At 44.5% G+C, this 26,969-nt stretch overlaps 5 protein-coding genes and 1 long non-coding RNA gene across 7 annotated transcripts; 2 read left to right on the forward strand and 4 right to left on the reverse strand.

The window, feature by feature from the left end:
- The first annotated feature begins 75 nt into the window (after nucleotides 1–75).
- LOC139658536 (uncharacterized) lies at nucleotides 76–1,727 on the forward strand. Its single transcript, XR_011696212.1, has 3 exons — nucleotides 76–171; nucleotides 263–1,101; nucleotides 1,584–1,727. It is a non-coding gene; the product is annotated as an uncharacterized lncRNA (long non-coding RNA).
- An 88-nt stretch (nucleotides 1,728–1,815) lies between these two features.
- LOC139658545 (uncharacterized) lies at nucleotides 1,816–5,657 on the forward strand. The gene is made up of 4 exons (XM_071536673.1): nucleotides 1,816–2,151; nucleotides 2,519–2,658; nucleotides 3,219–3,323; nucleotides 5,496–5,657. Exons 1-4 carry the CDS (start codon nucleotides 1,816–1,818, stop codon nucleotides 5,572–5,574), a joined length of 660 nt encoding a protein of 219 aa, XP_071392774.1. The 3' UTR covers nucleotides 5,575–5,657.
- A 992-nt stretch (nucleotides 5,658–6,649) lies between these two features.
- Nucleotides 6,650–7,339, reverse strand: nanos3 (nanos homolog 3). Its single transcript, XM_071536677.1, has one exon. The coding sequence runs from the start codon at nucleotides 7,337–7,339 to the stop codon at nucleotides 6,650–6,652; it is 690 nt and encodes a 229-aa protein (XP_071392778.1).
- A 650-nt stretch (nucleotides 7,340–7,989) lies between these two features.
- On the reverse strand, nucleotides 7,990–11,802 carry LOC139658547 (afadin- and alpha-actinin-binding protein). Its single transcript, XM_071536674.1, has 12 exons — nucleotides 11,754–11,802; nucleotides 11,427–11,545; nucleotides 11,288–11,356; nucleotides 11,043–11,166; nucleotides 10,815–10,893; nucleotides 10,546–10,705; nucleotides 10,212–10,332; nucleotides 9,853–9,956; nucleotides 9,619–9,780; nucleotides 9,170–9,284; nucleotides 8,888–9,062; nucleotides 7,990–8,127 (listed from the first exon to the last, which is right to left on the reverse strand). The coding sequence occupies exons 1-12, from the start codon at nucleotides 11,800–11,802 to the stop codon at nucleotides 8,031–8,033; spliced, it is 1,374 nt and encodes a 457-aa protein (XP_071392775.1). The 3' UTR covers nucleotides 7,990–8,030.
- An 896-nt stretch (nucleotides 11,803–12,698) lies between these two features.
- On the reverse strand, nucleotides 12,699–14,973 carry LOC139658542 (guanine nucleotide-binding protein G(I)/G(S)/G(O) subunit gamma-10). 2 transcript variants are annotated; one of them, XM_071536669.1, is made up of 3 exons: nucleotides 14,764–14,973; nucleotides 13,990–14,116; nucleotides 12,699–13,811 (listed from the first exon to the last, which is right to left on the reverse strand). In XM_071536669.1, exons 1-2 carry the CDS (start codon nucleotides 14,851–14,853, stop codon nucleotides 13,991–13,993), a joined length of 216 nt encoding a protein of 71 aa, XP_071392770.1. In that variant the 5' UTR covers nucleotides 14,854–14,973; the 3' UTR covers nucleotides 12,699–13,811; nucleotide 13,990. The 2 variants fall into 2 exon arrangements, with proteins under 2 accessions (XP_071392770.1, XP_071392769.1); XM_071536668.1 differs by having other exon boundaries at nucleotides 12,699–13,814.
- Nucleotides 14,974–16,571: 1,598 nt separating this feature from the next.
- On the reverse strand, nucleotides 16,572–26,373 carry LOC139658548 (scavenger receptor cysteine-rich domain-containing protein DMBT1-like). Its single transcript, XM_071536675.1, has 15 exons — nucleotides 25,866–26,373; nucleotides 24,911–25,351; nucleotides 24,293–24,619; nucleotides 23,552–23,872; nucleotides 22,944–23,270; nucleotides 22,199–22,523; nucleotides 21,585–21,904; nucleotides 20,838–21,257; nucleotides 20,226–20,546; nucleotides 19,826–20,034; nucleotides 19,183–19,334; nucleotides 18,178–18,420; nucleotides 17,081–17,240; nucleotides 16,891–16,966; nucleotides 16,572–16,783 (listed from the first exon to the last, which is right to left on the reverse strand). Exons 1-15 carry the CDS (start codon nucleotides 26,371–26,373, stop codon nucleotides 16,764–16,766), a joined length of 4,170 nt encoding a protein of 1,389 aa, XP_071392776.1. The 3' UTR covers nucleotides 16,572–16,763.
- Nucleotides 26,374–26,969: the final 596 nt, after the last annotated feature.

Raw genomic sequence — 26,969 nt, forward strand, 5'->3', positions numbered from 1 at the left:
GTGTTCATCAGTGTAAGTGAATTCTCCATCAGAGTTTCTGAATTAAATAAACTAACTTGCTCACTCTTGTTTTTAAGAAGGCCAGACTAGTCGCTCAGGTCAAGGAAGAGGGAATTCCCTGATGATCAAAGTAACCTGTCTGATATTATCCAGCCGACACTCCCTCAGCAGGTAATTTGAAGAAACATTTAGTCTAGTAAAAAAAACCCCAAACATTTAGATCTTACTAAGCCACTTTATTGACATTGACTCTTGTATTCAGAACACTGAGGGAAATGTCTCAACAGCGCCTGCCACACCTGCACAGGCTCCCCAGTCCCCTCTGCAGGAATGTGCCACAACTTCAACTCACCAGGAGCAGGCAGCACAACAGTCCATTCCCGCTATACAAAATGTTGCCACAGAGGAAGAATATTTGGTGGCAGCAAGCACTTGCGCAGAGCAAGCAGTGGGTACAGCAGCTGAATGGACAGGGCAAGAGGAGACTGTGTTGACCAATCCCAACAATGAAGCTCAGCTCAAGGACCTTAGAGTGGAATCCGCAAGTGATAATCACCAGAGTGGAGAGGAAGAGGAGGAGATGAAGACAGAGGAATCAAACAGGTCGTCATCTCACACATCTTCAGATCAACCCCAGCCCTCCTTGCCAGGGGGAAACACGGAGGATGGATCCTGTGTCGCTGTCTGTGAAGAGCAACAGTGTGGAGGAGGGAAGAACGTGGAGCAGAAGATGGAGAGAAAGCAAGACCGCCAACAAGAACCCAACAGTGTGTGCGTGGGCGATGACACAGGGAAGGGAGTCACCAAGGAGGCGGCGGTGGGGTTGCCAGCCAAAAAGAAGAGAAGGATGGGTATGTGTCATCTGACGGAGAGGGAGCGCAGCCATTTTTTACAGACACTAAAACGTGAAAATGGGCACAACAGAACAGAGGGAGATGAGCGGCAGAGTGGTAATAATAAGTCGGATCTAGCAGCTGAAGAAGAGATTATACCTTCAATCTCATCATCATCCTCATCTGCATACATCGCAAAAGTCAGCATCACAGAGCGGAGCGAGGCAGAGATGAAACTTCAGTCAAGACACTGTGGAGGGGTAGACAGGTCAGGGTCATTTATTCAGGAATCCAGAACTAGACTTGAAATGTCTTCTATTTTTATGTATATTTATATATTGTTATTAGGGATGCGACAATATACTTATCTCATGATACGATTCGATACACGATATGAAGTTCACGATTCGATACAACCATTATACGATAATAAATGTTCAATGACAACAGTATGACTGTGCAGAATTATGTTTATTTCTGAGCCACAAATCTTTCAAGCAATGGCACCGGCTTGCTATAAAGTAAACAACAATTTAAAAATGTCATTAAAAAATCCAAATAGTATAATTTCAGTAGAGAGCTTGTGAAATTATGTAGCTAATATTGCGATTAATTTTTCTGCCCCACGATACGTGTTGTTACATTTTTGTATTGCGACATACTGAATTTCAATGTATCATCCCATACCTAAGTGTTATTTATTTTCACTTACACATCATCATGATGACAACATTGTTTTTTATCTCACAGGGCAGAAACAGAAGTCCACGTTGCCATGACGACCTCAGATGGGACCAGTAACGTGTGTGATCCAGGCTGCTCAGAGGGAGAGAGTTGCCAGACTGGGTCTAGCGTACCGCCTGATCCAGGACAAATGAATGAGTCAGAGACGGATCCCCCCGCAGAGAGGGAGGGGCGTTTGGGAAAGCATCCTCTGATTGGGGAAGAGCGACAGGAACTAGAAGGAAGCACAGTTGAGATTATGGTTGAAAAATGTGAGAAGCAAAGGCAAGACGGGGAAGGCGGATCTGGAGAATCGGACTCTTATGCTGCCACCAGTTTTTCAACTAAAACGCCTCAGAGTGAAGGGACTGAGAGGGAGCAGCAGGAGGGGAACCAGGCCGCCCCTCTGCAGGTGGACAGTGCGGCCGGAACAAGGGATGGGAGAGTGGAAAGGATGGGAGGTGAGGCCCAGGACGGTGATGGGGCTGAGGCAGGGGCTTCGTCCGCACACACCGGCCCAGGAGGGATCTGCTGTGGCTCCGAGGAGCTCTGCAAGGCTGCAGTGACTCCTAGTGCCTCAGAGGGGAAAGGCAACGTGAGTGGGAATGCCATTAAAATGTTATTGCAGACCTTATAACTTGGAAATTGTACTGAAGAGTATTAGGGCCATTCTAGGTGATTTTTTTTTTACTGCAGCCTGGGGGGAGGGGGGTCTGAGATTAAAGTAAGAAATTTGAGTTTTTTTTCTCGCAATTTTCAGTTTTATTTCTCTCAAATTTCTGACTTTAATCTAAGAATTTCTGAGTTTTTTCTCAGAATACCCCCCTCCCGCCGGCTGCGGTAAAAAAAACAATCACCTATAATGGCCCTAATACTCTTCCATAAAATGGTGATTAGTAAACTGAGAACAGACTAAGAATGTGCATGTTGTTGTTGCATGAGGTTATTGTTGTTTGTCACAGTGCGTTCCTGATGATAACCCCGGCACTGGTCCTTCTCCTGTGAGCACTGAGCACCCTCAGACCTGGGACGCCCCTGACCCATTTGGATCTGGGTCCTTGGATTACGTGTCTGACTCCCAGCTGAACAACATTGTCCTGATGTAAGGAAGAGGGAAGGAGGGTAGGGGATTAAATCTAGCAGGAAAAGATCAAAGACTGGTATGTGAAGGAGGGGAAGGGGACAGGAGGGCAGGACAGGCTTTGGTGTGTGAGAAAGGCAGACTAGGAGACTGGCCCTTTAGTTTAGGTAAATGCTGTGTGACAAGAGGCTCAGGTTAGCGCAAGTGGAATTTGAGCCCCGAGAAAGCCAATGTTGTCCCACAGCTAAACAAACAGCTTGCTGATTGACAGGTTGTAAATGAGGCTGTCAGAAAGAAAGAGAGGTGCTGAGAGCTTATTTGTCAGCCAAAATATCAAGACTTGTAAACAAGGAGATGACAGTTTTGCGTGTGGTCACACTGTCAGAATATGAAACAAAACACACGCTCACATTTTATTTTGTCTCTTTCCATCCTTCACTCAATGCCTGTGTCACCATGACTTCCAAGAAAACGTTAGTATTTTTAGGACAAGATGGCAAAGCTACATATTAGTTTTTATGTCAAATTAACAACTTTGTAACACCTTATCTCTCCAACTTCTCACCCTCTCCCCCATCCAGTGAGGAGGAGGTGATGGAGGCTGATGGAGGTCTTGGTACCTCAGACTGTCATGAAGATGCTACAGACCTGGTGTGTGGGCTGATCAGGGAACTCTCCTCTCTGAAGTTAGTAACTGCTACTGCCATCCTCTGTCTCTCACTAATGTTCCCTCTCACCTTCCATCTAAACATCGAACAAAAAGTTCGGAAATTTGTGTTTGGTAGATTATTTCTCTGTTGTAACAATGCTTCTTGGCAATACATTTTATACCGTTGGAAAGCCTGTTTATTTCCCTTTTAAATGGTGCCCCATTTGTAAGGAACATGCATTTGTGGGATGAGCAGCACAGCTGAGTATGTGGGTTGCGCTCATGTAAAATTTGCCAAATCTTCTCTGCCAATGCCAAACAGCTTATTCTGCTGTTGCTATTGACTCTTGTTTGGTGTTGTTTGGTGGATTGGATGATTGAAGTCTATCAGTAACAAGGAAGAAACAAGACATATTGGCAATTTTACAATTTATTCATTTAACAAACAGTCAGGAGCCTCAGTAGCGTGTGGAAGAACCATACACAGCCACAACAGCCTGGCACCTCCTCCTCATGCTGGTCACCAGCCTGGTCACACACTGCTGTGGGATGGCATTCCACTCCTCAACCAGGATTTGTCGCAAGTCAGCCGACATGGTTGTGTCGGTCACTCTAGCACGAACAGCACGCCCAAGTTGATCCCATAAGTGTTCAGTTTGGTTGAGGTCAGGACTGTTGGCAGGCCATTCCATTCTCTCTACTCCCAAATTCTGAAGGTAGTCTCTGATAAACCCCGCTCTGTGGGGGCGAGCGTTGTCATCTTGGAGGATGGAGTTCGGTCCCAGACTGTGGAGATATGGGATTGCCACTGGTTGCAGAATCTCATCTCGATATCTCTCTGCATTGAGATCGCCTCCGATGATGACAAGCCTCGTTTTTCCAGTGATGGAGATGCCGCCCCACACCATCACACTGCCTCCACCAAAAGGTGTTACTCTATCGGTGCAGCAATCAGCATAGCGTTCTCCCCGTCTTCTCCACACTTTGACCCTACGATCCAACTTCCGTAGGCAGAATCTGGACTCATCGCTGAACATAACGTTCCTCCACATGTTCGGGTTCCAGTGCAGGTGCCAATCAGGTACCTGATTGTCAGCACCTGGGGGTACCGGAAGCTCAAAACAAGAGTCAATAGCAACAGCAGAATAAGCTGTTTGGCATTGGCAGAGAAGATTTGGCAAATTTTTCATGAGCGCAACCCACATACTCAGCTGTGCTGCTCATCCCACAAATGCATGTTCCTTACAAATGGGGCACCATTTAAAAGGGAAATAAACAGGCTTTCCAACGGTATAAAATGTATTGCCAAGAAGCATTGTTATAACAGAGAAATAATCTACCAAACACAAATTTCCAAACTTTTTGTTCGATGTTTATATTACACTTTTTTTGTATCCCTTTTTCTCCTTCTCTTCCTTCCCTGCCCCTACTCCTCGTCTCGGTTATCCAGCTCCGGCTTGTCTCTCCTCTCAGTGGGTGCGCTCAAAAGTCTTTACGTTGCGGCAAGGGCGGAGGGAGCCGCTTCACCGGAGTCTACCGGGTGCGGCGCTTACTGCGTCGTGCTGCGTGGGCGGTAGAAGCCTAAATCGTTTAAATGGAGTGTGATCTGTCAGCCGGTAGTAAAAGACAATGGAGGAGGACAAAGTAAAAACATTTCAGCCGCCTTATAATTCAATATTCAGCAACATTTCTTATTTCTAAACAAAGTAGTGGAAACACAGACAACACTGTTTTGGTATCAAACTTAAACAAACTCACACTGTTTACCTACCCGTGAGCACTCTCCATGAGTAGCCTACACTACCCATTGCCAAACTTTAAGATAGGCAAGAGCGACTTTTGGAGCGCACCCAGTGTTCAACTTTGACTTCTAATGTCACTGGTCAGTTTCATCCCCTTCACACACTCCCCTGAGCTCTGATTGGCTAGACTGTCTAACTCAGCTATTTCAGCTGTAGACTTCTCGGCACCTTCTATCAAGGCTACCTGAGTGCCACTGCAAAGTTTTAGGTTTACCCCCTCCACCAGCACACAACCACATGTATCCCTCTTCCTCACCATTTCCACTCCCTCACACACACTTTAACCTCCTCCTCAACCTTCCTGCTTGTCTCCTTTCCATTCCTTTTTGTCAAAGAAAATCTTACAGAAAGAATTATTGTAGAAAACTTAATAAATGAGTGTTCGTCCACTCATTGCTTTCTTCCAGTCGGACTGTGATGGCCACCCATCGAGAGCTGGAGAGCTTGCGCCGTGGCAACAAGGCTTCAAGGGCCTCCATGCGTTGAGGATTTGGTCCAGGTCCATTCTGGCATGTTGCCACTCCAAGGGTTCATGGGTAATCAGGCCACTCAGTTTTGGGTCATGATACTAATCCTTATATTCTTTAAATCTATTGACTCATAATAATTCTCACTTCTGTTGAGTAGTTCTGACAGTTGGCTGGCTCATTTTCAGTGCTTTATTTGGCTTCTTCCTAAATAAACTATTAAGTCAATAATCCAAGTATTTCATTTTATATTTCATTTGTTTAGGTCTAGTGATTCTGAGGAATTTGATTTATCCAGAGGGAAATTTGTGCACTGCAAGGCCAGCTAAAATGCACTATTACAGAGGACAGTAATTTAAAAGTATGGGGAGACAGAGAAGCAAAGAAAAAGTCAAACACAAAGGTAGTCAATTAAGATATTATTTTTAACTTCTGGTATACAATACTTGGCATTGCAAAAAGTGAGAAGAGCTGCTTGTGTTCAAATGCCGTTTTAAGAAAGGCCCACACATGATCAACATTCAAAATAAAATAACACGCTTCAAGAACAGATATAAGTAGCACACTTCAAGAACAAGTCACTCAATTAAAATATTTAAAATGCTGGCATGGTCACATGATGCTTACATACTATAGGAAAGGTGTTTCAGATGACTGTACCGCTTATAGAGTTTTTATAGAGATAGTGTAATAATCCTTCAATGCATGGACAGGAAAATATGTAACTACATCAGTCGGCCACGTTTTAAAATATGTAAAACAAACATCCATTAGGCTATACATTGACATGTTTTTTTTCCTCCCAAAAGTAACAATATCTGGCAGTCGTTATAGAAGTTATATATAAAGTTATAAGTAGATGCTTTTAGTAGGCCGACAAAGATTCATTAGAAAATACGTTGAACCAGGATTATAGTACACAGCAAACGTGCCAAAGCATGCAAATCAAAACCAAACGAATAAAAATTGTTAAGACACACAAGGTAAAAAAAACAACAACAAACAAAACAAAACAAAACCACAAAATATTAATAAACGGGTCAGCCTAATTTGAACTACTACTACTGGGATATCGCTACCTGCCAGCTGTTGGTTCAGCGTCTGGACCTGGCGTACACGGAGCTGTACGCGCTGTCGACCATGGGGCAGAAGCGCTTGGTGTGGGCTTGGGCCCCCGTGGCCCCGCACAGCGGACACACATACTGCCGTAGATAGGGACACATCACATCTCCGGCCTGGTTCTTCAGCCAATGGGAACCAAACACCAGCTCCGACTCCCCGTTGTGCTTGCAGAAACTGCAGAACATGCGCTCAGGTGAAGGAGGTGCTGGCAGCTCCGGCGCCTTGGAACGAGTCGCCTTCCTGCGCTCTTTGGCCCCCCGGGGGCCCGCCGGTCTGGCAGGAGGCTTGAGGTCCTCCTCCATCAGTGTGTCTGTGCGAAAGGAGCCGAGTGCGTCCCACAGGTCATCAACTTGTCGATGATGAGCTGAGGAGCCCGTCGGTGCAGATTCATTGGGGAGATCAGGCACCGAGTGCGCCCCGATGTCGCCACTGTGGCACACCGCGTTAATACCCACAGACTCCAACGCCTTGCAGAGATCTTCAGTTTCAGAGCGCGGAGTAGACGAGCCTGCCAGCGAGGACTCATTGGAGGCGTCTCGCCCCAGGATCTCTCTGACAGTGTCCGATAGTCCCATGTAGTCTCGCCAGAGCTGGAAACCTTTGCTGTCCGACTCCATGAAGCGCGGTAGATGGTGAAAGAGTCCCCAAACCATACCGTTCATTCTAGTGCCTCTCTCTAAACTTTTTTTTTGCCTTGTCTGCCAACCTCGTTTTTAATATGATGAATAAACTGTTGAGCTGCGCCACAATAGTGTACACTACAGTTGAAGGGCACGCGCCGGCAATGTTGATTGATAATTGGTTTCAAGCGGTGATGAAAGGCACGCTCCGCGTCATGCTTTGAACCAATCAGATGGGGTCATGCCCCCAGCCGTGCGCAGGGCGTGGACAGCTGCTCGATCAAGCGATCTTACATGAACAGAATTACTTTAGTTTTATGAGTACAGGAGTACATTCAACACCCCCCCCCCCTCTATTTTAAAACAACGGAAAGAATCAGAAAAAAATATATGGATAGTGTGTCAACCAAATATGCACGAGTCATGATTGTATTTTTCTGTTGCACTACATCAAGGTCAGAAATAAACTACTTGTAGCCAAGTAGGGACATTAATAGCAGCTACTGTGCAGTCCCAAAGCCATTGACTGCAGTTTTATTTTGAGCCTACTTTATTGGCTAGGCTAGATTACAACAACCAGCAGCCACTGTCATCATCTTTGTACTTAAAACAGGTGTGTGTCAAATGGAAAAAGAGCACATTACTTCAAATCAGTGTTTATTGATCATTTAAAAACAAACAAAAGGAAATACAGGAACAATAAGCATTTCCCACCATCCATCCACACATGGTGCTAAAATGACCAGTCCATGCGTGGAGCGTGGGGTGTGTGCACGATCCTCTCCACCACCCCATCCCATGTCTCTGACTGGCAATCAGCTGCTCTGGCTCTGAAGGAGAAGGGAAGGGAGGGGACATGAGAAATTAATAGCCATAGTAATGGGCTAAACTAGTGCATACTTTTAAACCAAGAACGTATCTATATGCTCATTTGCCACACAGTGACATATGGACCTTTTTTTAACAGATTCCCCAGCATTTGCACTGCCTCTTCCACACTGACTTGAAGTGACACTTTATACTATGGATGAGTGTGGGGAAAAAATAATTACATCAAACCCACTAGGCTGGCATTTTTGATGCACCTTGCCATTGGAGAAATGTTACCCATCTCTCTTTTTCAAACCTACTGATTACTACTAGCAATGTTAAGGGCATTTTATAAAAAGCGAGTAAAGATTTGAATGTACAATAGCCATTTATTCCTTGAAGAGGACAATACAGAGACAACACTAGAGAAGTAGTTGCCATCACGACGGACGGTATTGGGGAGTCATATCTATAAATCAGAGCACAAGAGTAGCTGGTTAGGAAGGGGGACATATGTGAAAACTTCTCTGTAAAAACAGAATTCACATCATTTGTAGAACTATATGATACACAGTTCAGTCATGAACTGATGAACGGCAGTTAGAGTTTTTACTTGTTTCTAGCTTTGGAAGATTTGTTTATGTACACAAGTCTTAACTAAACTGTTCAAGATCAGAAGAACATCAATTGTATTCTTAGGTGGATTTTTGCTTTACAAGTAGATTACTATGGAAACGAGATCACAAACACTAGCGATCATAAAACATGGCGTTGACTAACCTACGGCTGTACGGTAGATTGAGGGCAGAGTAGAGCTCAGGAGTGCTGGGGGTTTGAACTCTGACCCTTCCCTGACCCGGTCCCGATCCTGAAAGGACAACGGTCCCCAAGTCTGTGGACGATGGAGTGATGGGAAGACAGCCAGATATACTCGTGGGCCCCAAACCTGAGAAATCTGTAGTCAAATACAGTGTGTTTGTGGATTTTGGAGTGAAATGAATACATTGCATTAGCCTCCCACTGTTTAAGTGAATAGATGAAAAAACAAACAAACATACTCACCAAGGACAGTGCTCTCTCTCCTGTTGTTGCATTGCGCTCCGTGACCAAACAGAGGCGACTGACACAGATACTGCTGCTTCAGGAGAGAGGCCTTCTGTCGCTCAAAATCCTGTCGCTGTAGACAAAGGAAATAACACTCTGAGTATGGTCAGTAGCCTTTTTGAGACAGAATGTCATAAGTGGGGAGCCTAATCTGTCTCTTGTGTGAGGAAGTTATACACACACAAAATAAAACCCTTGGCCAGGATGCCCAAACTCAAGCAATGAATACCTGACTTTTGCCTCACAAAAGCTTTGTCATCTTCCTACCTTGCCGTACTCATTTACCCCAAACCAGTATCATTTATCTCTGTACTCCATTCTCACAACAGGGACCTACTGTATACAACAAACAGATCCAACTAGTCGTCATTTGACTAGTCGTCAAAACAGCCTCTGCTTCCTCTCACCTCGTGGCTTAGTCGGATGGCAGCGTCGGTGAAGGACTGCCTCTCCCTTTCGAAATTCCTCCTCTGATGATCTAGCTCCGCCCCGCGGGCCTGAAGGCGTTCCCACTCGTCCAGGAAATAGGAATCAGCCAGGTCAGGTGGGACAGGTGAAACAAGGCTATCCTATAGATGGAGAAACAGTAATGACAATAGTTCATATTTGAGTATGTGGGTATGCATAATAGGAAAACCTACCTGTAGCAGCTGCTGCTGTAGTTTGACCAGCTGTTGACTCTCCTTCAGTTCACTTTCTAGTTGAGCCAAGAGCTTGGCATGGTCAGTATCCGCAGCAGTTTGGCCTGCACACACAGTCCAGAAAGAATACTTACTCCTTAGACCATAAATATGGGTCAAGACCCAAAATGGTCCTGAACTTGTTTCTGGTGGGCCTACAAATGACTGGAGTACCCTCTTGTCAAGACGTTTCATTAGTCTGGATCACATGGCAAGAGTAGATTCAAACTTGAAGAAATGAAGCTCAAAAGTTTATAACCCTTGCAGGGGAATGTCTAAACAAGCATTACCTCAAAGATATGGGTCAAATGGGTCTTTACCTTCAAATAGGAAGTCTCCTAGTCTCCTCTGCACCTTCCTCCAACCCTGAACCACACCCCCTGTCACGTGGTCACCTAGTGCCAACTCAGCTTGAGCCAGCCTTTTGTCATCGGTTTGGACCTCTTCCTGGTCATCCACAAAGTCCGTCAGGGTCTTAAACAAATTGTACAAAATATTTTTTTTATATAGAATACATAGCTTTGAGGTCAATATTGCAGAAAGACCATCCTTTACAAATCATCTCTTTTCAGAAGTTCCCCCTTAGTGTTTGGGAATTGTCTCTTGGCCCCAGTAACAAGCGCCAGTTGTCTTAAGTCCAGTTTTGCTCAGCACTGGCTTTAGCTCAAAAAGGCTCTTTCTTTTTGTCCTTACCCTCTCCATGTCGACTCTGACTGCGTGAAGTAAAGTGGTGAGGCTGTGGCGGAGCTTCATCGCCTCCCTGAGCTCTGCTTCTCGGCGCTCCAGCATCAGACGTAGCGTTGCCTCTTCTCGTCTACAAGGCGAAGAGATGCGAGAGAACAACTGTAGAGTGGTAGGAGGTGGAGAACGCAGTTGGGGGTAATAAATCAGCAGAAAGCGCAGGACAACAGCAGCCAACCTACCGTGCATTAGACCTGACCATTCTGATTGGCTGGTCTTGCCTCCCTCGGCCTCTAGGCGGAAGGTTTAACACCTCTATGGCTAGATAGACAGGTACAAGGTGGTACAAATGGTATAAGAGTTGTGTAAAGCAAAACATCTTTGTGTGTATGAAAAATAAATGTTGAGAGACAAGCAAATTATTCTGTGGATTTAACTGATGTGACAGTAGATAAGAGTGTGAGCCTCACTGGGGCCTTTCTCCCGGTGTCTCTCAGTGAGCTGGGATAGTCGCTCCTTCAGCCTGTTGCTGTGCTGCTCTCTCCGCCTCAGGTCTGCCTCCTGCTGGTTGCTTCGCAGCTGTAGACGGTTGCACTGGCAAGAGGAAAGGGAGAGATGGGAGGCAGAGATGGGAAGGAAATGGTGTGTTTTTTTTCTGAGGCCAGGGGTGTAGAAATGCATTCCACTATGTCCCACAAACATGCATAGACCTTACTTTCTCCCTCTCACATCTCAGCATGTCCTGAAGCCTGGCCACATGCTGGTCCCTCTCTTTAAGTTGCTCCTATAGGATAAAGAAGTTAGAGTTTGTTTTGTTTAAATTACAAGCACTAATCTCTCTTTCATTCACCCACCCTGAGTGAGGGTCCTTCGTCTCTGTGCTCCTCACTGTCAGCCCACCAGGAGGCGCTGTGAGAGAGCTCGCTCAGATAAGGATTAGGGCTGCGCTCCCTCCTACGGAGCAGATAGGGGTCTAATAAAAATCAGAGGAGCAGAGGGAAAGGAGGAGAAAATGAAAAAGAAATGGAAGAGAGGTAGACCAGAATGGATGAGTGGAAAAAAAGGAGATGCGATTGTGAGTGTGTGTTGTGCAAGAACTTGCTGTTATACCAGCATCCAGTGTAATAATCAGTGGCTCTTTGGAGCATGTATCCATATTTCAGTTAAAGATGCACTGTTACCCGAGTCCTGGCTCCTTCCAACTCTTCTCTGGCCACAGCTAGATGCCATCTGTTCGCCATATTCAGATAATGGACTGACATTTTAATCACATGCTAATGTAAATACATGGCACCTCAACTTGGTCAATACAATGAGTACAGATTTGTTTTTCTATATCAGACATTACTGGGATAGTAGGGAGTGCAATTCAAATGTGTTTGGCGTCTTACCTTAACAGTGCAACTTCCTCAGATAGATGCAGCCACTTCTATTACCAGGTGATGGCACTTAAGATAATTAACCAGTGACAATGGGAAATACTGCATCAAGATGGAAAGTTCAAAGTTTCAGAGTTTGACATTTTTCTGTCAAACTGACCCCTCCCACAGTTTAACTTGTGCTCAAGTGTTTTCAAATTGTTCTACAAAGGGAAAAGTGAGATTGGCAACTACTTCTTTTATACCAAAAAGACAGCTCTTTCAGACAAGCTCACTGACTTTAAATGAGCAGCTCATTGGCTGGTTGTAAGCTGTCCAGCAGCTAATTGGCCTGCTGAACAGAAGTCTGCAACACTCACCTCCCTCCCTCCACATGTTTAATTGACACTAGACAAAGATTTAGTGGTTTAGAGCAGAACATTCTTCACATGTGATTTTCTTGGAGATGCTGGCCCTATCCTTTTTTGTTTCTGCTTCTACTCTCTGGGATGTTTGGCATTTGAATTGTTTACATTCAATTGAAGTTGAAACAAGAGGCTGCGATCTTCATGTACCCCATTGACTTCATTCAGCTCTTCACCTCATCGCTGTGACAGTTCATGTATGGTGAATGTTTTGGTGGTGACACTGAAGGTATTCAATACTCAAAGTGAATAGAGGAGTTATCTCTTCCCTTTAAGGCATGAAGTCTGTATATCTTCAAGCAATTTGCACAAATTATAGAGATTCAACAGTCATACACAACAATTCATAAATGTCCAGAAAAGTTATTTAATGTCTGAAAAGTCGCCCACAGTAGCAAAGTTAAGGCAGATTAACAGTATTAAAAACTGTTTACGGCAGTTTTGGTCAGAAGGAATATGATTCCAGTGTGGAAAATGGTTAATCCAATAAATCATAACAACATAATTCAATGAATATTAACAAGATCTGGAGGTTTTAAAAGGAGAACTTGTGCTGTATGGCCATGAGTGTATCTGCAGTTAAATGCATTACCTTCTTTACCATGTATCATAATCCAAATATGTTTATACTATTATATTAGTCTTGCTTTTCTTTAAATTAAAAATAGTAACAAATAGGCTAAAAAAGCAACCTCCTCAGTGGAATGCACTAACAGGCCATTAAATATATACACAAAAATGGACGGGATGAAAGGCAAATTGACAATCATGTCACTATAATGACAGGGAACAGCATCGTGGCTGGCACCTGGTAGGGTTAATGTCTCTGTACCATTGATTTTGTACCTGGGAATAGTAGTAATACATTTACTGTTACATACAGTATATGGATAGTAGTTAGCTCAAAAAGCATTCAGAAATGTGTCAGTACCTCTGTTGGCCACATTCACACAGTTAAGTCTTCCTCTAACGGAAATCTGTAGTGTATTATACAGTAAAGTAACATGAAATACAGTGTATGCATGACACAACATGTCCTTATTCTGAATAGCACCTGGTTTGAAGTGTTTGATTCTTTCCCCAACTGCTTCACAAAACTCATGAAGTTTTACATGCTGTAGCCAATAACATTGGCTGAATTTCCCACATTGGAGACAGACACTGTTGGACATGGACATGTTTAGTACTGGCTAAATCAAGAATGCCTTAGTTTGTGTCAATAACAATTTCTGCCCAGTTTTTTTTAAACATGTAAAGTTTGGCACTGCTTAGAATGTAACAAATGGGAGTTATGATACCATTAGTCTTGGCAAAAACAAGTGGACCAATTCCCCCTAACCCATCAGCCCCATGTCCCATCATCCCAAGAGGAGCTGCTGGTAGATCTACAGCGATATCAAGTAGAAGTGAAGAAAGCCTTTGACAAATAAAGTTCAGAAATCCTCCATGTTGCTTTCTGCTGCAGAGGGAGAGAAAGAAAGAGATAATAAGGAAATATACATAATTTACAAAACAATTAAAACCAGTTATTGATTATCAAACAACCCATTATCTACACCTCACCACGTTACCATTTAATGTAATCCTATAGCACAATTCCCCAGATGAAGCCTATGCACAGTAAAATGTCCTACCTCAGAAGAGCGAGCAGGACTTGGGGGGTCTGAAGGGATTATCACTGGAGGGGACCCCGACCAGGAGAGGGTCCTTGGAGGCATTTTGCAGACAGAAGTTTCTCAAGTCAGCAGCAGCCTGGGACACCTACAGAGCCAGACAAGATCTGATGATGCTGTGTGTGTGTGTGTGTGTGTGTGTGTGTGTGTGTAAGTAAAACAGCCACAGCCTCACTATCATGGATATTTAATGCACAGGCAGGCTGACTTGCTTACTCTACTGTTAAGTCTTTTGCATAACATTTGCAAGCAACAGCAGCGGTAGCTAGCTTTCCAATACAAAAGATAAACAAGAACACAATTCGGAAGAAAGCGTTATATAACTATGAATTCTGATTTGAATTATGTGTACCTTTTTTTTTTTGTAAACGTCGAGTTGTTTCTTTTAGATAATTAACACTAGCTGAATTGTTGAACCTGTGTCATTTCTCTCGATCATTTCGCACATCATACTGGTTATGGTTTCCCCACAACAGACAGTAGATTGCTGTTGGTACACGGAAGAAACCTAACGTAACTGCTAAACTTGTGTAACACTACAGCAGTTGGCGGGCAGAACAGAGTTTAGGCTGTCTGTAAACGCTTCCGTGTCATGTGTTTCAATTTCGCAGACCACTATGATAAACCTAATATGTCAAATATGTAACATTGCTGCAAGAGTTTGGTTTGTCTCCGCCATTCAACAGCTAACGTTACGTCTTCCGTGTTTGCCTGTCAGTGTTCAGGGGTTCATACCTTGATCCTCCGGACGCTGGCCTCTAACCGAAGTTGCTTAACGGCCCTTTGCGCGATGATCAGGTTGTTGCTGGCGTTGTTGTTGGACATGACGACGACTGTTGGCACAGTGAAGTTTTGGGGGGGATTTTCAATAAACTGCGTCCGTCCGAGCGGAAAACCCTAACCCTGAACCCTAGACCCGAGTGGAAAACATTGGCAGCCCGAGACCCCGCCCTCTCTTAGCCAGCAAGTCTTTCTATTTGTGTCTGGGTCCATCCTTCAAAAAGTGCGGTTCAAGCCACGCCCCCTTCGCGCACTCTACCTCCTCTCTGAAGGCAAATTGGATACCATGCAATTTCATGCACCACAGAGTAGAGTAGGACCGGCCATGTAGTTGTAAATGCAAAAGGTGAGTATATGACCTCCAGTCTGTGATCATCAATAAGGCATATAACCACAGTATAGACAAAAAAAATTTATTATATTTTCAGTTAAACATAATTTTTCCCTTAAAACACCCCATCCTCGTTTAACATCAGTTTGGTAGGCTGCTATTTAAAAAAAAAAACCCAAATGAAAGGGTAAATTCCCTGGTGGAACTTCCAAAATGTACGCCTTTGAAAGGCTGTAAGTTACAAACCATGAGGCCAACTGATGCAAAACCTGGTTCACAAATTCTCCAGAGTGTGCTCTACAAATTTGCCCATTCAACCACCATCCGCCTATATAGATTTTTCGCTAATTTGCATAATTTTCCCTAAGGCTTTTTCAGTTTTTCACATATCAACACTAAACTTGGTACATAGCCAGATGACCTTGAGATACACTTTGTAACTATTTTCCAGTAAAATCCGACAACAAATATGCCACAAGTGAATGAACATTGCAATGGGCGTGGCCTAACACAGAAGTGGCCATAACTCAAAGACCATTCGTGCAATCAACACAAAAGTTGGTGAACTTGTTCATAAGAGGATAACAAGTATGTTTGCAATGGCATTTAGGCGGTGCCACAAAGGCACATCTGCTAATGCAATTGCTGAAATTGCATGAAATTTTGTGCACATGCTCTAGGACCATGTAATAGTTAAAATCTTAAGCTTGGTCATGATTGGTGAAAGTGGGCATGGCCTATAATGCAGTAGTGTAATTGTGTCTACATTGGGCGGGGACCAGCTGAAGGTTGGGGTGTGGGGGCCCTCCCCTCCAGCATGACAATGTTGTTGTGTGTGAATGTGCCCTGTGCAGTGTAGCTCAAACTGGTCTAATTTGCTTGAACCACGCAATGGCCGCTTACGGCTATATTTTTAAATTGTCTTTTCGATTCCTTTATCCAAATTCTTGTCTTTGCTTGTCATCTTGATTTTTTTGTTTGTTTTGATTTATATTGTTGGTTTGTTACTTTCATTTGTTTTTGAGGTGAGATGTTTTTATAAGCACTTATGGGTTTTTATCTCACCATTTATCATTGCATTTTATTGCTGTATTGCATTTTATCACAACACTTTCATGTTTTATCAACTAAACTAATCTAAAAACTAAACTAAATTTTGCCACACATGCCCTTGTTTGTGTTTGTTGTTGATGTTTTTACAGAAATATCTCTCAATATTTAAAATTTGTTAGGATCGTGTTTTGATCAACCGACTGATTGAACATGATTTTAAATTTGTTTGAGAATAAACTTCAAGAAGCAGAAATGTTGTTTGCTCATTCATTTTTAATATAAATCATGTAGTAGATTCCTTTTGATTATTGTTTAATTCCACAAAAAATACAAAGATAAAAAATATATATATTTCATGTGGTTTAGAAATAAAGTTGCTAGTGAGCTAAAACAGATCCAATATACGGTATACTGTACATGCATAGTAACAGAAACGATACAACAGGGTGATGTGATTTAATCATATAATGTAATCCCAGTTTTTTTTTTTTTTTTCTGTTGTATTATGAATCAAAAGACATCTGAGATCAAAATAATATCATTACAAAGTGAAATGTGATTGTCTACCAGCTCACTCCAGTGTGTTTTTCCCTGAAGATCCGGAAGAAAGAAAAAAAAAACATGGTTATGGTTACTGCAATAGTTCACAATACTGAGACATCAACCCTGATCAATACCAGATTGTATTTCATACTCACAGGTGATTGGTCCAACGGTGAGGGGCTTGATGGGTGCAGATGTGGAAACAGAGCGATATGCCCTTCTCAAGCAAACCTGTGAGGTGGGTGGAAAGATTAAGGGAGACCACCAAAACCAAATGTTTCACAAAGTGGCACTGATTATTGATTGATGCCAGTGACTAAGTGAGAGGATTAGTGTGTGACTCACAGGGGTGCAGGAGGAGCTCCTCCGGTCACACAGGCTGAGGCTGCAGTGGAGGAAGACGTCCTGGTAGTCTCTCTCTAACAGGAAGAGCAGGGCAGAGAAACGAGCCCGGCGGGACGAGCCGCTCTCATCCACTGTCACCTGTCGACGGTCACTGGGACACCTGGCAGAGAGGACAGACCGCCACACTCAATCACATCTTTCATGCTTTCATTCTTTTCCATTCTCTTTTGGCACAAACCTCTGCTGAAGATCTGGCTGGTGATTGTGGACCGATATATAATTTGTCCCTTACTTAGGCTACCTAGGCTACTTGGACCTGCAGACAATATTGGCTCCAGAGTCAGCTGCCGTTGCCAGGCCTCTTGCTGCTAACAATGAGTCCAAATGAAGTTTGTCAAAATATCACGGTGGCTCAGTGGTTAGTACTGTTGCCTCACAGCAAGAAGGTTGTGAGTTTGAATCTCCGCCCCGGTCCTTTCTGTGTGGAGTTTGCAGGTTCTCCCTGTGTTTGTGTGGGTTTCCTCCCTCAGCTCAGGTGAATTGAAGACCCTAAATTGCCCTAAATTGTGTGTAGTATATGATGTGTATATGTCATATGTATATATGATGTAGTATGCATATGACATAACTGTATATGATGCTATGTAAAGCCTTTTGAGACATGCTTGTGATAAAGGGCTATATAAACAAGACTAGACTAGGTCTCCAAAAAAGACATTTGTAGGCTCCACAGGGGAGTTGAGAAACATGACACAATTCCGCCATTACTCACACTTTCATCAGGAAATAATGGATCTATTTTTCTCTGCTGCAGCACAGACTGCTGTGGGATGAAAGTGTGGCGTGATCTGGTTTTGTGGATGATCAGGTCGAATTGTAAACAATTGCACATGGAGCCGCCGGATATGTTGGTTGGTCTTTGTGCTGGTTTTTGGAGATATTTTGACAAACCCCATCCGGACTCATTGTTAGCAGCAAGAAGCTAGAAATCTGAGCTCAACGTTTCAACCTGCGGGTCCAAGTATTACACATATGTAAGAGACAAATTATATATAGGTCCAAAATCAATGAACCTATCCTTTAAGAGGGAGACATACTTGTTCTGAATGAGAGAGTATCTCATAGGGTCATCAGGGTTGGAGGAGTGAGTGGCATAGCAGTCCTCCAGAACAACCACAAAGCTCGGGTCGCTTTCCTCCACAGACACGCCCACGTACAGAGCGGAGCCCACAGGCAGGGAGACCTGGCCGGCCGGGTACGGCTCTGTGTAGCTGGAGGTGCGGAACAGAGACATGGAGGCTCTGGCTTTGGTACCCGAGCCAGAAATGCCACCTGCGAGGCTGTCAAGAAAACATGACACTTAGAAATGTATTTTCCCACATGGCTTTTTGTTTATGATGACAACCAATCTTAGTGGCAGATGGACAAAGACAATCATACAAAATACTGTTCAGATTTTGAAGTATTATATTATTATGTTATTATCATGGGTGGAAGTAACTAATTATATTTACTCATGTTACTATAATTGAGTAGCTTTTTTGCGTACTTCTGTACACAAAAAAGTATGCAAGTATTTGTTGAAGTCAGTAATTTAACTTTTACTTAAGTATGTTTATACTGAAGTATTGTACTTAGCTACATTTTAAATCACATCCATTACAGGGTACAAATTTTGTGGCTCTTCATCAGCACATCAGCACCGTAAATAGGCCAATTGTGCAGCCATTCGTAGTGTAAAGTCAGTCAGCAAAGAGAAGAATAATCTGGGAAGAATAAAGAAGAATAATAATCTGGCTTTACTTTGTTTTCGCACTTTATTTTATTTTATTAAAAGGAATCTAGTTTGACCTCTGTACTCTCGTCCTTTTAGAATTGCATGGGAAAGATCACATCTAAAACTGTTCTCTTTTCTAAAATGTAACTTTACTCTGAGTACATTTTAAATGAGCTACTTATTGCTTTTACTTAAGTAGACTTTTACACCAGTACTTTTACTTCTACTTAAGTAAAATATCAACAAAATAACAGTACTTCTACTTGAGTAGGACATTTGAGTGTGTAGTCACAGTCATGAACAAAAATTAGAAAAGACTACTTACACTAGGTACGGTCTGACAGCCACATCCAGGCTGGTCTCTATGTCCAGGGGATAGGCACAGGAGAAGGGAACACTGACAGGAAGGGCCAGGGATACGTTGTTTACAGGGTAGACAAATAAATTGTTGGAGTAGATGGCATGGGTGCTGTTGGTCTGAAAGACAGAGGTTGATTGAATGATCAGTGAACTGAAGGATCAGGTCAGCTAGAGACTCAGTACTAAGCAGCAGCATGGCCAAGTGGTTAGAGAAACCTGGGTTCAAGACCTTGTGTTGGAAAACATCTGCCAGATCCTGAGGATTGTTCTATTGCTGACCCTGAACTCTGACCTCCCTGCAGGCGAGCAAGTGAAAAGAAAGCTTCCATATGCGGATCAATAAATCATGTTAGTAGTTGTAATAATGAACGCTGCAGGAATAAACACTACAATTAAAAATACATTAGAATGTCATAAATATGGTTAATCTAGTGCATGACTGTACACACTTTTCTGTAATTCCTGTAACTTCACCTTTTCCCAACCACACAGTAAGGTGGGATATAATAGAATAGAATAGAATAGAATAGAATAGAATAGAATAGAATAGAATTCACTTCCAAAATAATCAGATAAGAACAGGCAGTAGTCAGTGGTCAAATCTTCACCCTCAGTGTGTTTCCACAGATGCCTGCCCGGCGCTCCACTTGGTACCACACTGTCCCGTCACGCACACTAAAGTCGGAGCAGTGGCGGTGTGCCAGGTGACCAGAGAGCGCGTTCAAGTCAGAGGAGGCCAGGCTAGTCAAACGCAGACCTATTTGGAGCTGGTCATGCCCACAAACAAGCTGAGAAGCCTGCAGTGGAGGGCGCTGCACTAAAGAGAGAGATATGAGGTCAACAAAGAAAGGAAAAAGAAAGAGGAAGTGGGAGAGAAACAAGAAAAGATGATAAGTGAGACCAAAGTGAGAGCATTGTTGAAGGCAGATCCTTAAACCTTGACTTATAGCATTTATTTTCAATGTCTTATATCAATACATTCCAAAAGAAAAAAACAAGAGAACCTACATTCACAAATAACACCAGCGTCTTCATTGTGACCACAGTTGTGGGACCCAAACCCTTGATGTCTACAGTCTGTTATCGATGGCTCATTTCCTGAACAGTCAACATCATCCAACCAGATCGGTCCACTGCCCTGGCCAAAATGTGCCATAGATGGTGCTGACAGCGCCCTGCCGCAGCCCAGCTGTCTACACACCACCTGGGCATCATTCAGGTCCCAGGCATCGTCACACACCGTCCCCCACTGGCCGACATGGTAGACCTCCACTCTGCCAGAACAGCGGTCATCAGAATAACTGCTGACCAGCCTCACTGGAGAACCGGCTGACAGAGAAAAACAAACGCAATGTTGTTGATAGGAGAGACAGGTTAAAGATGGACTTCATCAAGATGATGACATCATTGAAAAACTACATTGGACAGCTTCTGCTCACAGATGAGGACAATAACAATTTAGTACAGTCTGCAGACAGCAATGTATGGTGCAGACTAGAGTAATCGTGCTTCTATAACAGGTGGCAAAGAAAATCCTTTCAACTAGAAGATATGCAACAGTCAGCTTGTCACAGGCATAATGAGACAGTAATTCCTACAGCTGTACATATTTGTATTTACCTTCACAGACGACACCAGCATCCTCTTGGTGACCACAGTTGTGGGATCCGAACCCTCGGTGGCTGCACTCTGTGAGCTTCGATTCTCCGCCTGAGCACCTGACATCATCCAGCCAGATGGGCCCTCTGCCCTGTCCAAAACGTGCATTCTGTGGCGCTGACAGGACCCTGCCGCAGCCCAGCTGTCTACACACCACCTGGGCATCAACCAGATCCCAGTCATCATCACACACCGTCCCCCACTGTCCACGGTGGAAGATCTCCACTCTGCCAGAGCAGGAGCTGTTCCCTCCATCGGCCAGGCGGACCTGCCCCTCAGCTGCTGTGCTGTTGTCTGCTGGTGTTGTGCTGCTGGGGCCGGCTATCACCTGAGTGGTGGCGGCGACTGTTGGCGGTGCGTCTGTAGTAACTGTGGTGTTGCCTGCTGGTCGAACCGAAAGAAAAATCTCTGTGAACCCACAAGGCATCGGCAGGCCCCACTGCCACCAAAATTAACAAAGAAATGCCCCGTCTCTCCACAGTAGTTCTTCCTGATTATTTTGTGCATAGGTGCCGGTTTCTCTAAACTCTATTTAGTAATGATGTTCTTAACACAATCTATTCTTTTTACTGTAAATTTGGCTTATTGTGCTGCAAGATGATGTCCACTCTGTGTGGTTTAAATGAATGCTCACAGATAAAGTAAATTCACCAGTTATACGTGAGCAATAACAACTATAGTGTACTTAAAGAATGCAGACACATTTACCTTCACAGATCACAGCAGCGTCTTCATTGTGACCACAGTTGTGGGACCCAAACCCTTGATGTCTACAATCTGTTATCGATGGCTCATTTCCTGAACAGTCAACATCATCCAACCAGATCGGTCCACTGCCCTGGCCAAAATGTGCCACAGATGGTGCTGACAGCGCCCTGCCGCAGCCCAGCTGTCTACACACCACCTGGGCATCATTCAGGTCCCAGGCATCGTCACACACCGTCCCCCACTGGCCGACATGGTAGACCTCCACTCTGCCAGAACAGCGGTCATCAGAATAACCGTTGACCAGCCTCACTGGAGAACCAGCTGACAGAGAAAAACATTAAACACAATGTTGTTGATAGGAGACACAGGTTGAAGATGGACTTCATCAAGATGATGACATCATTGAAAAACTACATTGGACAGCTTCTGCTCACAGATGAGGACAATAACAATTTAGTACAGTCTGCAGACAGCAATGTATGGTGCAGACTAGAGTAATCATGCTTCTATAACAGGTGGCAAAGAAAATCCTTTCAACTAGAAGATATGCAACAGTCAGCTTGTCACAGACATAGTGAGACAGTAATTCCTGCAGCTGTACATATTTGTTGTATTTACCTTCACAGACGACACCAGCATCCTCTTGGTGACCACAGTTGTGGGATCCGAACCCTCGGTGGCTGCACTCTGTGAGCTTCGATTCTCCGCCTGAGCACCTGACATCATCCAGCCAGATGGGCCCTCTGCCCTGTCCAAAACGTGCATTCTGTGGCGCTGACAGGACCCTGCCGCAACCCAGCTGTCTACACACCACCTGGGCATCAACCAGATCCCAGTCATCATCACACACCGTCCCCCACTGTCCACGGTGGAAGATCTCCACTCTGCCAGAGCAGGAGCTGTTCCCTCCATCGGCCAGGCGGACCTGCCCCTCAGCTGCTGTGCTGTTGTCTGCTGGTGTTGTGCTGCTGGGGCCGGCTATCACCTGAGTGGTGGCGGCGACTGTTGGAGGTGCGTCTGTAGTAACTGTGGTGTTGCCTGCTGGTCGAACCGAAAGAAAAATCTCTGTGAACCCACAAGCCATCGGCAGGCCCCACTGCCACCAAAATTAACAAGGAAATGCCCCGTTTCTCCACAGTAGTTCTTCCTGATTATTTTGTGCACATGTGCCACTTTCTCTAAACTCCATTTAATAATGATGTTCTTAACACAATCTATTCTTTTTACTGTAAATTTGGCTTATTGTGCTGCAAGATGATGTCCACTCTGTGTGGTTTAAATGAATGCTCACAGATAAAGTAAATTCACCAGTTATACGTGAGCAATAACAACTATAGTGTACTTAAAGAATGCAGACACATTTACCTTCACAGATCACAGCAGCGTCTTCAGTGTGACCACAGTTGTGGGACCCAAACCCTTGATGTCTACAGTCTGTTATCGATGGCTCATTTCCTGAACAGTCAACATCATCCAACCAGATCGGTCCACTGCCCTGGCCAAAATGTGCCATAGATGGTGCTGACAGCGCCCTGCCGCAGCCCAGCTGTCTACACACCACCTGGGCATCATTCAGGTCCCAGGCATCGTCACACACCGTCCCCCACTGGCCGACATGGTAGACCTCCACTCTGCCAGAACAGCGGTCATCAGAATAACCGTTGACCAGCCTCACTGGAGAACCAGCTGACAGAGAAAAACATTAAACACAATGTTGTTGATAGGAGAGACAGGTTGAAGATGGACTTCATCAAGATGATGACATCATTGAAAAATTACATCGGACAGCTTCCTGCTTGCAAATGGCAACGACCATTTGATGCATTCTGCAGATAGGAATGTATGGTATAGAGCAATCCAAATTCTATAAAAGGTGGAAAAGAAAATCCTTTCAGCTAGAAGTTATGCAACAGTTAGCTTGTCACATAAATACATCAGTTCCGGTAGCTGTACATATTTGTATTTACCTTCACAGACGACACCAGCATCCTCTTGGTGACCACAGTTGTGGGATCCGAACCCTCGGTGGCTGCACTCTGTGAGCTTCGATTCTCCGCCTGAGCACCTGACATCATCCAGCCAGATGGGCCCTCTGCCCTGTCCAAAACGTGCATTCTGTGGCGCTGACAGGACCCTGCCGCAACCCAGCTGTCTACACACCACCTGGGCATCAACCAGATCCCAGTCATCATCACACACCGTCCCCCACTGTCCACGGTGGAAGATCTCCACTCTGCCAGAGCAGGAGCTGTTCCCTCCATCGGCCAGGCGGACCTGCCCCTCAGCTGCTGTGCTGTTGTCTGCTGGTGTTGTGCTGCTGGGGCCGGCTATCACCTGAGTGGTGGCGGCGACTGTTGGCGGTGCGTCTGTAGTAACTGTGGTGTTGCCTGCTGGTCGAACCGAAAGAAAAATCTCTGTGAACCCACAAGCCATCGGCAGGCCCCACTGCCACCAAAATTAACAAAGAAATGCCCCGTCTCTCCACAGTAGTTCTTCCTGATTATTTTGTGCATAGGTGCCACTTTCTCTGAACTCCATCTAGTAATGATGTTCTTAACACAATCTATTCTTTTTACTGTAAATTTGGCTTATTGTGCTGCAAGATGATGTCCACTCTGTGTGGTTTAAATGAATGCTCACAGATAAAGTAAATTCACCAGTTATACGTGAGCAATAACAACTATAGTGTACTTAAAGAATGCAGACACATTTACCTTCACAGATCACAGCAGCGTCTTCATTGTGACCACAGTTGTGGGACCCAAACCCTTGATGTCTACAGTCTGTTATCGATGGCTCATTTCCTGAACAGTCAACATCATCCAACCAGATCGGTCCACTGCCTTGGCCAAAATGTGCCATAGATGGTGCTGACAGCGCCCTGCCGCAGCCCAGCTGTCTACACACCACCTGGGCATCATTCAGGTCCCAGGCATCGTCACACACCGTCCCCCACTGGCCGACATGGTAGACCTCCACTCTGCCAGAACAGCGGTCATCAGAATAACTGTTGACCAGCCTCACTGGAGAACCGGCTGACAGAGAAAAACAAACGCAATGTTGTTGATAGGAGAGACAGGTTAAAGATGGACTTCATCAAGATGATGACATCATTGAAAAACTACATTGGACAGCTTCTGCTCACAGATGAGGACAATAACAATTTAGTACAGTCTGCAGACAGCAATGTATGGTGCAGACTAGAGTAATCGTGCTTCTATAACAGGTGGCAAAGAAAATCCTTTCAACTAGAAGATATGCAACAGTCAGCTTGTCACAGGCATAATGAGACAGTAATTCCTGCAGCTGTACATATTTGTATTTACCTTCACAGACGACACCAGCATCCTCTTGGTGACCACAGTTGTGGGATCCGAACCCTCGGTGGCTGCACTCTGTGAGCTTCGATTCTCCGCCTGAGCACCTGACATCATCCAGCCAGATGGGCCCTCTGCCCTGTCCAAAACGTGCATTCTGTGGCGCTGACAGGACCCTGCCGCAACCCAGCTGTCTACACACCACCTGGGCATCAACCAGATCCCAGTCATCATCACACACCGTCCCCCACTGTCCACGGTGGAAGATCTCCACTCTGCCAGAGCAGGAGCTGTTCCCTCCATCGGCCAGGCGGACCTGCCCCTCAGCTGCTGTGCTGTTGTCTGCTGGCGTCTGGTGGTGTTGAGTGGTGGCAGTGGCCGATGGTCTTGAAGGAGTTGCCGTTGGAGGTCTTGTTGGAGGTCTTGTTGGAGGTGCTGTCATGTTGACTTCTATTCAAAATGAAAAACAAGCAGTGCAACAATTAATGTGTCATAGTTGACAAGTGTTCATACAGTTCAGACGGAGAACAATTTCTCCAATGGTTTTGGATATGGAATAGATATTATGTATTTTCTTGTAACATTAAAATGAATAGATGAAATTAGTATGTAAATATTTGTATTGGAGTGATACCTGCACAGTAAGCAAGAGAGCAATAGTCTGGCATCACAAGCTTGTAGACATAGTAGTTTTCATAACAGTATTTGACATGGATAGGAGTTGAGGGAAAGTAGCAGCAGTCGCCGTTCCAGTGGCCGCAGACGCTGCGTTGTACAATTTCATCTGAATGTGTGGGATGAGGGTCTCTTATCCATAGAGGAGCGTCGGTTCCACACATGTATTTATCCACACATCTCTCTGGTATATGAGCACTGGTTTGCCCCAGGAACAGGCGATACCATCCTTGCCAGTTAACATGTTGGTCACAGTGTGGGACACCATTTAATCTGTTATCTGTTGCACGCCAGGCGTCATCCAGTACGGTGTAGTGCTCACAAGGGTCTACGCAGAGGAGGGTCCCATTGACACGGGTGCAGTCCGTGCCTAATGGACAAGGCATGCCGCCACAGTGGAACTGAACAGAGCGGGGATCGGTGCCCGAGTCGTGGCTCGATCTGGCATTGGAGGGAGGCACCAGGCATTCGAAGGAGCCAGGTGTGTTCTGACAGAGCTGAGGGTGGGTGCAGGGCGGGTCTGGGAGGGAGCACTCGTCAATGTCCACGCAGCCGTTCTCTGGTGACCAGCGGTAACCTTGGCGACAGCAGGAGGAGTCACTGCAGAGTTTTGTACTGTAACAGGCGAGGCCATCACCTACGAAGCCGTCCTTACAGACACAAGAGAAGGCCTGGCTGGTGAAGGTGTCGCCTCGCTCCTGTCTGACAGGCAACTCCAGGCAGCTGGCTTGGCCATGACATTCATCACAGCTGAGGACTAGTGTTTCTGTGAAAAGTGCAAGAACGGTTTGATACATGCGGTTGTGAATTTCCAGTAGTTTTTCCAGTGAAAATTGAGAAAACAAAAACATTACATGGAAGTGACATAAATGATGAGATGCTGTGCTTAATAATGGATCATGGATAATGTGTTTTAGGTATTCTATGAACACATTATACAATTATGACAAATATACAAGAATCTTCAAATTCTCATTTGAATAGAATTGTTCAAAATAAAATATCCACAGTTTGAAAGTGTGACCATGCTCTTGGAATGGAATTAAACTAATTTTGGAATATGAGGTTGTTAGCAATCTTTAAACATTTGTATATTAATATTTTTGAGAATGTTATTAGATTTATTGTTTTAAAATGAATATACAGTAAGCTAATTATTTCTTAAATGTTTCAATAAATGTATACAGCACTTTGGCTTTGCCTTTTTTGAACAAAACAAGCATCAAAGTATCCAGTTAAACTCGATTTTTGTGGTCATTATGTTATTTTGGATTTGTGTGGAGAAGCGAGGTTGGGGCTACATCTTATTAAAGTGTTTTAATGGAGGCCCATCCCCAGCTAGCACATAGAAAATGGAGGAAAAACTTCCCTAAAGAATCTGCTCAAAGCAACC

Source organism: Centroberyx affinis, unplaced genomic scaffold (assembly GCF_046629955.1).
Source record: "Centroberyx affinis isolate AG114_WGS23_722 - 3 ecotype Tasmania unplaced genomic scaffold, CSIRO-AGI_Caff_v1 ptg002924l_1, whole genome shotgun sequence".
NCBI lineage: Eukaryota > Metazoa > Chordata > Actinopteri > Beryciformes > Berycidae > Centroberyx > Centroberyx affinis.